General features: G+C 44.6%; 1 protein-coding gene across 3 annotated transcripts in view; it reads left to right on the top strand.

Moving 5' to 3' along the window:
• RABGAP1 (RAB GTPase activating protein 1) overlaps nt 1-14232 on the top strand; it is a 168780-nt gene that overhangs the window by 34389 nt on the left and 120159 nt on the right. For all 3 annotated transcript variants that reach the window (XM_056138508.1, XM_056138510.1, XM_056138509.1), the window contains 2 exons: nt 11563-11797; nt 13237-13441. In XM_056138508.1, coding sequence (XP_055994483.1) covers nt 11563-11797; nt 13237-13441 — 440 coding nt within the window. The remainder of the gene's footprint in view (nt 1-11562; nt 11798-13236; nt 13442-14232) is intronic.

The raw sequence follows: 14232 nt of genomic DNA, 5'->3' as shown, positions 1-14232 counted from the left end.
ATTTCAGTGATACTTGTGGAGTAACAGAAGATGGTAGTGTTTTCGAGGGCTTTCTTGTTTTGTTTTTTTTTCTGGATCACATGCAGCAGTGCTCAGAGGGACGCGCTCAGCTGTTCTTGGGGACCTTGAGATGCCAGGGACCCGAACCCCGCCTCCTGCATGCAGAGCCTGCTCCGAGCCCACTGAGCCATCTTTCCAGCTTGTGTGTTTTTCAGTAATGAACCTAAAGCAAATCAGTTGAATTTTATTTTCCATGACCTAGCCAACCAAGGTCTAATACTCAATATCCAAATTGGATGATTGTCTTGTATTCTTTGCACTTACAAAATTGACTCAGTAATAGGATTTACAGCCCTACCTTGTCCCTCCTGCTACCTGAAGCTTTAGAAATACAAGTATAACTTAAGGAGGGTTTTTGCTATCTAATAATAACTGCTCAGGCTCAAAGAGGCCACCAAAACAAATACAGCCCCTTACAATGCTAGAATTAAACATACTATTTTTGGTTGTTTTGGGGTCACACCTGACGATAGGGTTATTTCTGGTTCTGGACCAGGAATTACTCATGGCGGTGCTTGTGAGGCCATATGCAATGCCGGGGATTGAACTGGATTGTCCGCAAGCAGGGCAAGTACCTTAGCTGCTGTACTCTCTCTCCAGCCCCTTAGGCATATTATTACTGTGAGAGTATTACTGTCTCCCTAAAGAGGGGATAGTTAAACCCCATATAAACAGGGTTAAAATCTAAGAGGAGGTAAATGATTTAAGATAGGTCTTAGGAGAACAAGGGGAGGACTTTGCAGTAAAGGGGTCTTTCCAGGCAGGGAAAAGTTGCATCAAACTTAGCTATTAGAAATTTCATGACACGTTCTGCAGGAGCTGAACCATTTGTATAACTAAAGAGGGAGGAGCTGGAGCGATAGCACAGCGGGTAGGGCGTTCGCCTTACAAGCGGCCAACATGGCCGACCCGAGTTCGATTCCTCCGCCCCTCTTGGAGAGCCCGGCAAGCTACCGAGACTATTCGATATGCCAGACACAGTAACAACAAAGTCTCCAATGGAGACGTTACTGGGCCCGCTCGAGCAAATCGACGATCAACGGGAGGGCCTTTACCTTACCTTAAAGAGGGAGGATGGCAGATTGAGTAGAATTGTGAAAAACAGAGTGTAAGTTCTGATTTAGGTCTTCGGGGAATTGAGGCACCAGAGAGCAGCTTCACAAATAAATAGTCTTGATTAGAACCAAGATTCACAATCACAGCTTGAATGACTATAATAAAGATGGTCAGAGGACCCAGGACGGGAAAGCTGTTTGTCCCTCCTCCTTTTCCCCCTTGGCGGCAGCATGGTGACCATCTTTCAGAGCCTATTGGATAGAGTTACGGGCTTGCAGTGACGGGGCGCACGGGGCCTCTCGGAATTGGGGGGAGGGGGGCTGAACTGGCCCTTCCCCCCGCCTGGACAGACCCCGAACGGCTCCTCCACTCCTGAACAGCCATGATCCCAGAGGCACACAAACCAATCTTGGAACCCAGCGGCTTCTGGCAGAAATGCTTCTGGACTTAATTACTAAAATACCAGAAATCCAAAATCCAAAGACATCATATGCTCTTCATTATCAACAATAGAAAAATTATCTAATGATGCCTTGTAGGCAGGTCTAATAGTTGGGAGAAAACTCGAATAATAATAGTGGGTCTTCTGTCGAAAAATTGAATGTAATCAAAGTAAAGAAAGGGTAAAGTGAAAATCATCTGCCACAGGCAGGGGGAGGAGTGGGATGGGGGGCATACTGGGTTTCTTGGTGGTGGAACATGTGCGCTGGTGAAGGGATGGGTGTTTGATCATTGTATGACCGAGAACAGTTAAACCTGAAAGCTTTGTAACTGTTCTCATGGTGATTCAATTAAAAAAAAAAAAGATGGTCAAAGGAGAAAGCAAGCAAGGAAACGGCTACCTTGGTGCATGACTCTGAGTAAAATGAAAGAGGTCTTTGGTGTACAGAGATAGGAGAGAGAAATGCACAGTTCATTCATGTTAAAAAAAATGTATGGCAGAATAGAGACCAGACAGTCTTACACTAAATTTAAGTCTTACACTAAATTTACAATATTTAGCTGAAGGTATCTTACCTGGTAGACCAGTGGTTTTAAATTATTTTTATACGTGAAGGGTTGCAGTTGAAAACCACTGCAGTAGACAGTTGATGATAGCACATTCTAGGAAGTAACCTCTAAAGTGAGATTATTCGGGCCTGAGAGGTAGTACAGCAGGTTGGGCACTTGGCTTGCATGCGGCTGACCTGGGTTTGATCTTCGGCATTCCATCTGGGTTCCCAGCGCTGCTAGGAATCCTGCCTAAGCATTGTCAGTAGTCATCCCTGAGCACTGCCAAGTGTGTTCAAAAAAAAAATTTTTTTTAATAAGCTGAGATTATTCTGTCCAAGATAGAATCCTGGGTGAATACCTTTTGGGGAACAGTGGTTAGAACGTACTCCTGGTGGGACCACAGGGATTGAACCCCAGTTGGCTGCTTTGCAAGGCAAGTAGCCAGCCCCCTTACTGTCTGTCTGACCCCTAGAACAGTTTAATGCAAAATTGAGATATTGGAACAGATTGTGCATACAGCCCATGTCCCCACATACATGCATCGCCTCCCCCAATACCAATTCTCTCTCTCTAAGTTTATTAAAGTAATATTTGCACACAGTAAATGCAGCACTGATGCTTGAATGGTTTCATGAGCTTTGATGGACTTTTTTTTATGATAGTGGTAATAGACTCTAACATAACCAGGGCCACATTGCATTATTTTTATTATTCCAAAAAGTCCCATTGTAGTATGAGCCTAATATCCAAGACCAGAAGAAACAGGACAGGGTCCAGGAGGACTGATCAGTAATTATAAGCATGCCACTAGAGTGTGTGTATGGGGGGGGGGGGGGGAGTGTGGTGGTGGCAAAGGGCAGTTAGGATAGAGAAGGGGACAGTATGAAAATAATCGTTAGAAATGATTACTCTGGATGAGAACTGAGTGTTTAAAGGCCTTGAATGACTATAATAAAGATGGTCAGAGGACCCGGGAAGGGGTGATAACCATATGTGATAACCTTTCAATATCTGTGTTGCAAACCACTATGCCCAAATTGGGGAGAAACAGAGAGGGAGGGAGGGAAGGAAGAAAGGAGGGGGGAGTAAGGGAGAGGGGGAGGGAGGGAGGGAGGGAGGGAGGGAGGGAAGGAGGGAGGGAGGGAGGCCGGCCTATCATGGGGGCGGGAGGGAAACTGGGGACATTGGTGGTGGGAAATGTACACTGGTGAAGGATGGGTGTTGGATCATTATATGATAGAAACCCAGTCATGAACAACTTTGTAACTGTGTATCCCATGGTGATTTAATTTAAAAAAAAAAAAAAGAGTCCCTTTGTTTATATTCCTTTCTGCCTTCCCAGCTCTAGGCAAATAATGACCTGACTTCTGTACCTACAAATTTGTCTTTTCCAGAATGCCGGGTAAATGTAACTTTTGTGTCTGGCTTCTGTTTTTATGGTTTAGCTTTCAGGCCACATCCAGCAGACTTGCTCGCTCCTCCTGTCTCGTGCTCAGGGGACCTCATGGCGGCAGGGGTCGGCCCCAGGCCGCCTCCTGTATTCTGGATCTGTCTCCCCATCCCTATGTCTCATTTCTTTGCCCTACAATAGTTTATCTGAGATTCATCCTAAATATTACATGCTTTGTATTGGTTTCTTCCCCTTTTTTTGTTTTAATTTTTTTTTGTTTTTTATTAATTAATTTTGGCCAGGGTGGGGGTGATGCATTGGACAATACCTGGTGATGCTCAGGGTCTCCTCTCGGCTCTGTGCTCAGGGGTCACTCCTGGAGGCCATCATTGGGGCATTCTGTGCCCCGATGGATTCAACCAGGACTGGCCACATGCACGGGTAAGAACTTTACCCCCTGCACCTTGTATTATCTCCCCGTTCCCTCCATTTTTAAAAAGCAGAGGCCCCACCTGCCATGCATGCAGCCAGCCCTGGTTTGATCCCTGGTTCTGGCACCTTCTATGGCCCCTAGCACTTCAGGAGTGATCCCTGAGACAGAGCCAGGTGTAAGCCCCGGGCATCACCAGATATGGCCCACACACCTCCACACCACCCTACCCCACCCAGTGTATGTTTAATGATATAGAGTTCTCCCTGGTGATGCTGAGGGAGACCAGAAGTCGCCCCCCAATCTAGGCTGATGGGCCTGGAGAATGCAGTGGTGCTTTGGCTTCCACCTGAAGAACTTGCAACAGATTCAGGGTCTCAGGCAGTGAGGCACCGCATTGGCTTCCCTCCTGGCCCCATACTTCACTCCTTACCGATGTGTGTGTATCTGCCTGTGTGTTTACCAGTTCGTGACCATAGGGGTCCTTTTCAGGGTTTGTGTCGTTATGAGCAAGTGCTGCTAAAACGTTTATGCAGGGGCCTTTGTGTAGATGAGTATTTTTATTGTGAGTTTTTTCATGTGTGTACCTTTAATTTTATTTAAGCCTCAACAAAGTGTCCTTCTATGGTTACCACCCACCCTTGTATTCAAGGTTTTCCATTGTTGTTCCATATCCTTGCCATCCCTTGGTGCCCTTAGGATTGCTTTATTATCAGTTTAGTCATTGTTTGGCTTTGTTTTTGTTTGGGTCATACCCAGCAGTGCTCAGGGCTTACTTCCTGGCTCTGCACTCAGGGATCACTCCTAGCAGGCTTGGGGTCCTTCTGTGGTGCTGGGGATTGAACCTGGGCCTGTCACTTGCGAAGCAAATGCCCTCCTCATTCTGGTATCTCTCTGGCTCACAATTGAGCCATACCAGGAGACGTGCCATTGCATTTTTTTGTGTGTGTAACTTATTTGCCATCTGGATATGTTCTTTGGCACAGTGCTCATTTAAAAAAATAGTGTAATTATTGAGTTTTGTGCGTTCATTATTTCAGATAGAAATTCTTCATCAAATAAAACTTGTAAATATTTTTTTGAGTATGTGTCTCGTCTTTTTGAGAAAGTCCATTTTACCATTTTCTGCGCATTCTCTTTGTGTCCTAAGATATCTTAATGTCCTGGGACCATGGGGTAGATTTTTGTTTGTTTGTTTTGCTTTTTTGTGGGTCACAGCCAGCAGTGCTCAGGTGTGCAATTACTCCTGGCTCTGTGCTCAGGAATTACTCCTGGCAGTGCTTGGGGAGCCATATGGGATGCCGGGGATTGAACCCGGGTGAACTGCATGCAAGGCAAACTCCCTACCCGCTGTACTATCTGGCCCCCGCAGGGTAGTTTTAACCTTTGTTTTCCTTCCCCCTTTTTTAAATTGGTTTGTGTACTGGGTGGGAAAGGGTGAGCAGGGGTCCTCTCCCAGGCATGCTCAGAGGCTCGGACACCCCTATAACCCTTGGTTTAGAGCCTCCCAGTGCAGTGCTTGGGCCCAACCATGTCAAGGACCACCGGGGTGGGGCTGGGGTGCCAGGTGGTGCCCGGGATCAGACTGGGGCCTGCACATGCCCAGGCCTGTGCTCTAGCACTTTGAATTTTCTCCACAGTCCCTCTTATATAAGTCTTACCATTTTAAGCTTTACTTTTAGACTTACTCATTTTACCTTAATTTTATTATTTATAAAGTAGCAGTTGAGGTTAATATTTTTCTCTATGTTTCTCTGCGTCAAGCTTAATTGTTCCAGCACCATTTGATGTATTTTGTTACCTTTCTGCATTGGATTCCCTTGCCAACTCTGTTGGAATTTGCAAGCTGTACTGTGACATTCGATTTCTGGACTCTGTTGCCCTCCTTTGATCTCTGTGCCTGCCATTTCAGCAACTGCACAGTGTCTTGATGACTGTATCTGAAACGACATTTATTTTTATTGTATTTCTTTCATTTGGGGCCACGCCTTTGTGGTGCCCAGGAACTGCTGGTTGTGTCTTAGGATCACTCCTGGCAGTGCTCGGGAGACCATCTGCTGTGCCATGGATCCCGCTGGGGTCGGCCAAGTGCAAGGCAAGCCCTGTGCTGTTTCTCCAGCCTCAGATTTAATTTAGAGATGATGGTGGTATTGGGTAGGAATGCACTTAGAGTAAGGAACACTACGAATAGTGGGTCTGTTTTCTATTACATGAAGTCTGGAGACAAGTCTCAGTGATGGTTTATTTCAACTGCTCGTCTGTGCCAGGGGTTAATAAATTGTAGCGGCTTCTCTAATATGATCTGCCACTAATTTTGCAGCTCCCCTGTATAGACTCTAAAATTTCATGCACCCAGACTTTAACTCTGAGACTGATTTAGTTGGGGAAAATGGAGAGCAGTTAATAAAATTTTTAACAAGCTACCTGGCAATAATGGTGATTTTGTGTGCTATCATGTTAACTGGGGATTAGCATGATTGTGGGGTGAAAAATCATTAACTGGGACTGGAGCAATAGCACAGTGGGTAGGGCATTTGCCTTGCATGCAGCCAACCTGGGTTCGATCCCATATAGTCCCCCAAGCCAGGATTAATCCCTAAATGCAGAGCCAGGAGTAACCCCTGTGTATCGCCAGGTGTGACCAAAAAACCAAAAATTTTTAAAAATAAAGAAAAATAAAAACCATTAACTGTGGCCAGGTAGATAGCTCTGCAGGTAGGGTTGCCTGTATTGGGACTTCCCCACTTGTGGTCCCTGAGCATCCCCACCAGGTGTGATCGTTAACACTGCAGGTCCCCAACAGTTTTTTTTTTAATTTTACTTTCAAAAGGTTATTCACATTAATTGATTACATTCATTATTCCAACACCAATCCCACCACCTTTACATCTTCCCACTGAAAGATAGCCCCATGACAACTGGGCCCTAGCAAAGCAAGTCCCAGCCCATATCCCGTCCTGCAGCTGCGGCAGGCTAGTGACACCAAGTACCCCCATCTCCTCCCTGCACCTGGAATTCGCCAGATAAGGCCACAAGTCCGGAGAAGGCCTAGTGAGGCATCTCCTTGTCCTGGAATCCACCTAACAAGGTCCAACACCAAGTACCCCCATCTCCTCCTTGCACCTGGAATTCACCAGATAAGGCCACAAGGTCGGAGAAGGCCTAATGAAAAGGCCTGATTGACTGCCCGTTGGGAGGGCCTGGTGACAGGTACAGAAGAGAGTGACTGGTGCTGATGACTTGTTGCAAAATGATTGGCTGCCTGCGTGCAGCATCTAATGTGATAATTCAAATGTATTGGGTGATTTGTGCGCGGGCTTTCTGAAGTGCGCAGGAAGATGCCCTATAAAAAGCCCCCTTTGAAGAGGCTCGGGGCTCTCAGTCACTGACGGTTTGCGGTCATGCTATGAGCCGAGCATGCTCGAATAAACCTCTTGCTTTTGCATGGACTTGGTCTCTCCAAGTTTTTCTTGACAGGTGAGGCTGTCCTGAGCTCGGACCCTAACACCCACCACCGTTATTTCCAATTTTCCCACCACCACTCAAGCCTCCCTGCCACAACAGATGCTAGATAATTTATTTTCTGTTGCTTGTTATGAATATCATGAGATGTCACGCTCTTGGAATTCTAAATTTGTAAATGATTGGGGTCTGGAGACATCTCTGAAGCAACTGAATCCATTCTGAGATTCATTTGTGAGTCTCTGGATCAAGGCCATTAATGTGTTTAATTGGCATCCGGAGGCAGTTTGTGGGCATGACAGCCAGGACCCCGAAGTGGTGGGGAGACAGGAAGGACCAGCCATCAGCCATTCCCTGCTGCCATGTGGCCTGGAGTCTTCAGTCTCTGGTTCCTCGTACCTGGACTTTTCTTCTGGAAGTTTGTGGCCACTGGGGGTTCATTTAGAGGAGGTAGAGAGAGAACACCTGCTCCATCCAAAGTGTTCCAGTGAAATCAACTCGGCACCCATCGACAGTTCTATCTCCTCCATCCCGAATGTGGTTAGTGAAGCATTGCTGGGAGTGCGCCCAACCCCGGTCCCTGGGCACTGCTTAGGAGGGGGGAATCATTAACTTAAGATTGATTCTTAAAGTGTGATTCCCATGCTAGTGCATCACTGTCTCCTGGGGACTTTGGAAAAGTGTGAAATACCCTGCTCACCTCAAACTTAGAGTATTGAAAAAAGTATTGAAATTCAGTTAGATTCCAGTAGTTTGTGTTTCAGCAAGTTCTCCGGGTGATTCTGATGATTGCCAAAAGTTTGAGAGCCTTGGAAGGCATTCTTTCGTATTTCCCAGATTCAGGTACCTGGCCCAGAGCTCAGGAGTAACTAACTCCTGGTTGTGCCTAGGGGACCATAGGTGGTGCTGGGGATTGAATTGAGGTTGACGGCAGCATGCACAGCAAGTGCCTTAACCCCCAAACTATCACTGATACGGTTGAAGTAAACCAGATTTGGGGCGTGAGGGACCACACTTGGTAGTGTTCAGGTCTTACTCCTGGCATTGCGCTCAGGCATCCCCCTGGCAGGTTTGGGGGAACCATACTGAGTGCCAGGGTTCTAACCCAGGTCATCCACATGCAAGACAAACGCCCTACCCATTGTACTATCTCAAGCCCCCAAGTATTTTGAGGCCATGACATAAGGGCATTGGTCAAGGTTTTGGATGTTTTCGTGATGCAGAGGTGAGGGAGCTATACATAAAAAACATGTGGCCGGAACAATAGTATAGGGGGTAGGGCATTTGCCTTGCATGCAGCCGACCCAGGTTCAGTCCCCAGCATTCCATATGCTCTCCCGAGCACCACCAGGAGTGATTCCTGAGTGCAGAGCCAGGAGTAACCCCTGAGCATCACCAGGTATGACCCAAAAAACAAAAAAAGAAAAAAAATCATTAAATTCAGCACTCTGTAAGCATGTGGCCCAAACTATAATAAGTAAATTAAACAAAGCATGAGTTTGCAAAGTAGGGTGGAGAAAGGGAGATCCTTGGGTCATTGTTTAGTGTAGGAATGTTGACACTGGAGGGGAGTTTGGAGGTAACATTTCATATTGCCTTAAACTCTGTTATTAATAGTTTTATAAATCACAATGTATGAATTAAAATTTTTTTCACCAGTAATTATTGAATTGGGTTTAATTACCTGAGACCTATGTTACTACTTTTACTGTTTAAAAATGAACATATTTTTTTGTACATTACTATGGTCTTTAAGGGAGAATTAAGGAAATTGAAGGCAGTTCTTTATTGACTGTGAATGAGGGAAGAGTGCAAAATATAAGTGTAGCACAGTGATAAGCATACAAACGTGTTTTCTTTCAGTGCTAGATGTATTTCTATGTTTGATAAATACAAGGTCAACAGATTTTTTCAACTAAAAACTTGGGCCTGCTTAGGTTGTATACCAAAGAACAAAACAGTACCATTATAGCATGAAAGGCATCATGTCTTCTCATCAATGTAGCTGACTCTTTTAACGATCATCTTCCTAGTTATAATTACTAACTGCTAAAACATGGAGCCTTAATCTCTTCTCCGTTTGTTTTCAGGAAACTGCAACTATCATTATGTCATTTCCCCTTTGTCTTGAAAAAACAGGTTAGGTCTGATTAGAATATAGTTTATTTATTTACTGCAGGTAATGCAGTATTTCTTTTTTCCTGTTCTCAGTGGCTTTTTGGTACTCTTAAAGTTTGTTTTAAAAACCTTTGAAAGAAGAACTTGTGATAAATTTGATTAGACCCATGAAAATGTAGAATCAGGGATAACAAAGACTTAAATTAACTTAAAAGTTAATTGACCACTTGTAGCTCCATTAACAGTAACTTTAAATGAGCTGAAACTCACAGAAACATCAGCACATCACTAAACCTGGGGCTTAACTCTTGTCTGGCTCTTGTTTCCAAGTCAAGAGAAGCTGACTTGGAAGTTTGTTGGGAAGATTGCCAGTTGTTGATAGAATTTGGGGGTTGGGGATTGGAGGTAGGAGGCACACCCAGGAGTGCTCAGGGGTTACTCCTGGCTCTATTCTCGGGAATTTCTCACAGGGGACCATATGGGGTACCAGGGATCAAACCTGGGTCGGCCGCTTGCAAGGCAAATGCCCTACCCGCTGTGCTATCATTCTGGCTTCTAGATTTTTCTTTGTTAAGTAAAAGTTTTATTCAGGAAATAAAGGGAGGAAAACAGGGCTCAAGATAGGAGAGAACACAGGCTTCTCTGGAGTGGAAGAACCCTCTTAATAGCGGTTTATAGGAAAAGGGACTTGGAGTTTATATAGTTATCAAAAGATGATGGAGAGACTAGAGAGATTGTACAGTGCACAGAACATTTACCTGGCTTGTAACTGACCCAGGTGTGACCCTCGAAACACCTTTTGGCCCACGAGCCCCACCAGGATACCAGGAGTGATCCCTGTGTGCCGTCAGGAAGAAGTCCTGAGCATAGCTGAGTGTGACCAAAAAACCTAAATTAAAACAGTGCTTTTTACACGTCCCTTCTCTTTCCACATCCCCCACCCTAAATCGTTATATTCCTGCAACCCACCTGATTTGTTTCTGAGGGAGTACACCTTTTGGTGCTTGTGGCTGCTATGTGCTTAGGATGCTACTGAGAGGAATTTGCGGTGCTGGGGATCAAACCCAGCCTCCTGCATGCACACGGTGACTCAGGCCATTCACAGAGTGCTCACTTTGCTCCACGGCTCACCTGCTGTATTCAAGTGAACCTGAGGTTTAAGTCTGTTGATACAAACAAAAATGAGACTTGCTTATAGCGGGAATGACAAAGTACAGGTAAAACTTCACTGCCTGCAAAATAGGTTGGTGTTAATAGAATGGAAGCTAATACATTTTGTCTTAAAAATAAACTCCTGGGCTGAGGAGCTAGTTCAGCAGGCCAGGTGCTTGCCTTGTACATAATCAGCCCAGGCTGGATCCAACACCCCTTGGTTCCCGGAGCCCCACCATGAGTGATCTCTGAGCACAGAGTCACTGCTGGATGTGAGCACTGCTGGGTGTGACCTCCCTCCCTCAAAAACGAGAATCTGCTGACGATACTTCTCTTTAAAATTATCTTTTCTCACCAGATAAAATTGCAAATGTTTTCATCGTTGTTTAGAGACGGTAGAAAACGTTTAATATCTTTGACAGAACTGACAAAATTTTTTCCCTGGCTGTTAGTCTGAAATTCAGTAAGTACATTTTTATGGAAAGTTATGAACGAGTAGCAGCTGCAGAGCTTCCCTGCATTGAGTTATTCTAAAAAAATTTTTTTTTTTGTTTCTTCCCCCCTCCACCTTTTTTTTTTTTTAATATACCATTTAGAAAATATCTTTTGGGGCTGGAGCGATAGCACAGCAGGTAGGGCATTTGCCTTGCACGCAGCTGACCCGGGCTTGATTCCCAGCATCCCATATGATCCCCCGAGCACCACCAGGAGTAATTCCTGAGTACAAAGCCAGGAGTAACCCATGTGCATCACCGGGTGTCACCCCAAAAAAAAGAAGAAGAAGAAGAAAATATCTTTGTAGCTAAAGAACTACGGGTGATACTCTCTAGAATGCAGACCTGCTTTAATCAATAGTGGCCTGTCTTTCTCACTTTGCTGATTGTGTGTTTGTGACCCTTAGATTATAGGGAATGGAAGTGAGCAGCAGCTACAGAAAGAGTTAGCAGATGTGCTGATGGATCCTCCAGTGGACGACCAGCCGGGGGACAAGGAGCTTGTGGACAGGTCCCAGCTGGATGGCGAAGGAGATGGCCCTCTTCCTGACCAGCTCTCAGCGTCCTCCACCATCAACCCTGTGCCACTAGTCGGGCTCCAGAAGCCAGAGATGAGCCTGCCGGTGAAATCTGGACAAGGAGGTTAGGATTGCTGCCTTGCTTGCGTAACTGAAAGGTTATTGTTTTTCATATTTGAGTGTCCATCTTGTGCTAGCTTTCATTCAGAGCAAGCCCAGAAACTGTTCTGCCTGTCTCCTAGGATCTTCAGGTTCTCCGTTAGGGAAATGTTAGAAATAAATACATTGTCCGTTCTGATTTCCCCTTAAATCGTTGTCATTTTTACCAAAGAATGTGAAACAGTAGTTCAATGATGTCAAGAAAGTTTTTTAAATGAGTGTAGCGATTTTTGCAGGAAAGACAGAATTTGAGTGAAGTCAAAGAAAGAGAGGGAAATAAATGACTGATAAAGATAAGTTTGCTCCATGCCTTACTCAGTGCCACATGATGGGAAGTTTCCCTCATCAGAGCTCTTTTAATGCTTTTTGCGAAACTGGTTTCAACAGCTATGAATTTCCTAAGCTGTTATCTGTCCATGAAACTCTGTATCATTGCTTCAGATATTTATGATAATCTAGCTGGAGAAAGAAAAAAAAGATGTTTGCTCCAGACCTGTATTGTTCCATGGGAATAATTACCAGTTTGAAAAAGGAAGGTGAAAGATTTATCAGAAGAGGTGGAAGAGGGCAGTTTTAAAAGCTCACTGGGGCAAAAAAAAAAAATTAGGATATAAAGCTGTAGATACTCACTACATAGTCTTGATAGTCTTGGGAGAACAATACATCAGTAGGATCATGAAAGAAATAATTATAGCAGTGCAGATCAGAACTAAGTTTACAGACATTTCTTAAAGCGCTAAAATACTAAGTGTAGTTTTTCCTCTAAATGTAAATTACAACATCAAAATAAATTAGAAAAGGCAGATAAATCTAGGGGCTGGAGCAATAATAGCACAGCGGGTAGGGCGTTTGCCTTGCACATGGCCAACCCTGTTGTAATTCCCAGCATCCCTATATGGTACCCTGAGCACCGCCCGGAGTAACCCCTTAGCATTGCCATGTGTGACCCAAAAAGCAAAATACAAAACAAACAAAAAAAAGGCAGATAAATCTAAATCTCAAATTTGATTCGGGATTGGCACTATAGCAGAACCTAAAATTTCTGGCTTCACAGAGTCCTGATGTGAAATTTCGGTTTACAGTGGAAATTTTGTCTGGGGCATTGGCATATGAGCTCATTAAGACTTAATTTTGCAGGGGTGGGGAGGAGGAGGGATACTGGGATCAGTGGTGGTGGGGAATGGGCACTGGTAGAGGGATGGGTACTCGATCATTGTATGTTGTATGACTGAAACCCAAGCACAAAAATTTGTAAGTCTACAACTGTACCTCATGGTGTTTCACTAATTTAAAAAAAAAAAAGACTAAATTTTGAAGTTCAATGTCGCACCTCGAAGTTTACTTGGTACTCATACCAATAAAATATCCAAAGGAAAATATCCATCTCTTCTGTGTCTTTTTCAGATTCTGAAGAGTCAAGCCCTTTCACACCAGTGGCTGATGAGGACAGTGTAGTTTTCAGTAAACTGACTTATTTAGGCTGTGCCTCAGTGAATGCCCCTAGGAGTGAAGTCGAAGCCTTGAGGATGATGTCCATCTTGAGAAGCCAGTTACAGATTTCACTCGATGTGACCTTGTCGGTGCCGAATGTGTCAGAAGGAACTGTGAGGTAAGACCAGCTTCTAGAAGTGGTTGTAACATTTGATTCAGTTGCTTTCATTTGTTGGATTTTGAGCCACCTAGCTATGATACTCAGGACTTACTCCTCCTGGATCTGTACTCAGGGGTCACTCTTGGCACGGCTCGGGAGCATGTGTAACGCTTGCAATTGAATTCAGGTCAGCTGGCTGAGGACAAGGCTAGCACCCTGCCCCGCTTACTGTCTCAAGCAGAAAATTTTGATAAAAATTTCTCTACTTGGAAAGGCGAGTAGTGAAAATCAAAATATTCTTGCTCTCATGCAATAATAAATGTGACATTTCTGTCATGCCATTCAAAAATGGTGACCCTTATGAAAATGGCAACCCAACTGAGCAATTCTTGTTCTGTTTTCTTAGTTTTGGCCGTACACAGCTGTGCTTCCTGGCTTAGTCCTGGCTTTGTGCTCAGGAGTCACTCCTGGCCAGCCTCGAACCTGGGTTGGGCTGTGTGCAAGGCAAGCACTTGCCTTACCTGCTCTAATGATACGCTTTTCCCACCCCAGTCCTCCATAGAAATGTTTTGGGATTATTTAAAATAATCCCAAAATGCTGTACTGTCTGCCTTAACAAAGTTTTATTTACTGTGTTCCCCAGCATGAATACTAACTTGACATGTAGATTCAATACAGAGTTTCTTCCTTTTTCATTCTACTCATTTTGTTGGGGAGTGGTTTGGACCATATGTGGCTTCTCCTCCCAGCACAATGCTTGTGGGACCATATTGTGCAAATCCAGTGCGAAGCATGCATTCCAGCACCCA

This window comes from Sorex fumeus, unplaced genomic scaffold (genome assembly GCF_029834395.1).
Source record: "Sorex fumeus unplaced genomic scaffold, SorFum_2.1 ptg000129l, whole genome shotgun sequence".
In the NCBI taxonomy this organism is placed as follows: domain Eukaryota; kingdom Metazoa; phylum Chordata; class Mammalia; order Eulipotyphla; family Soricidae; genus Sorex; species Sorex fumeus.
The sequence above is the reverse complement of the archived record's forward strand: the minus strand, read 5'-3'. Positions and strand labels throughout refer to the sequence as shown.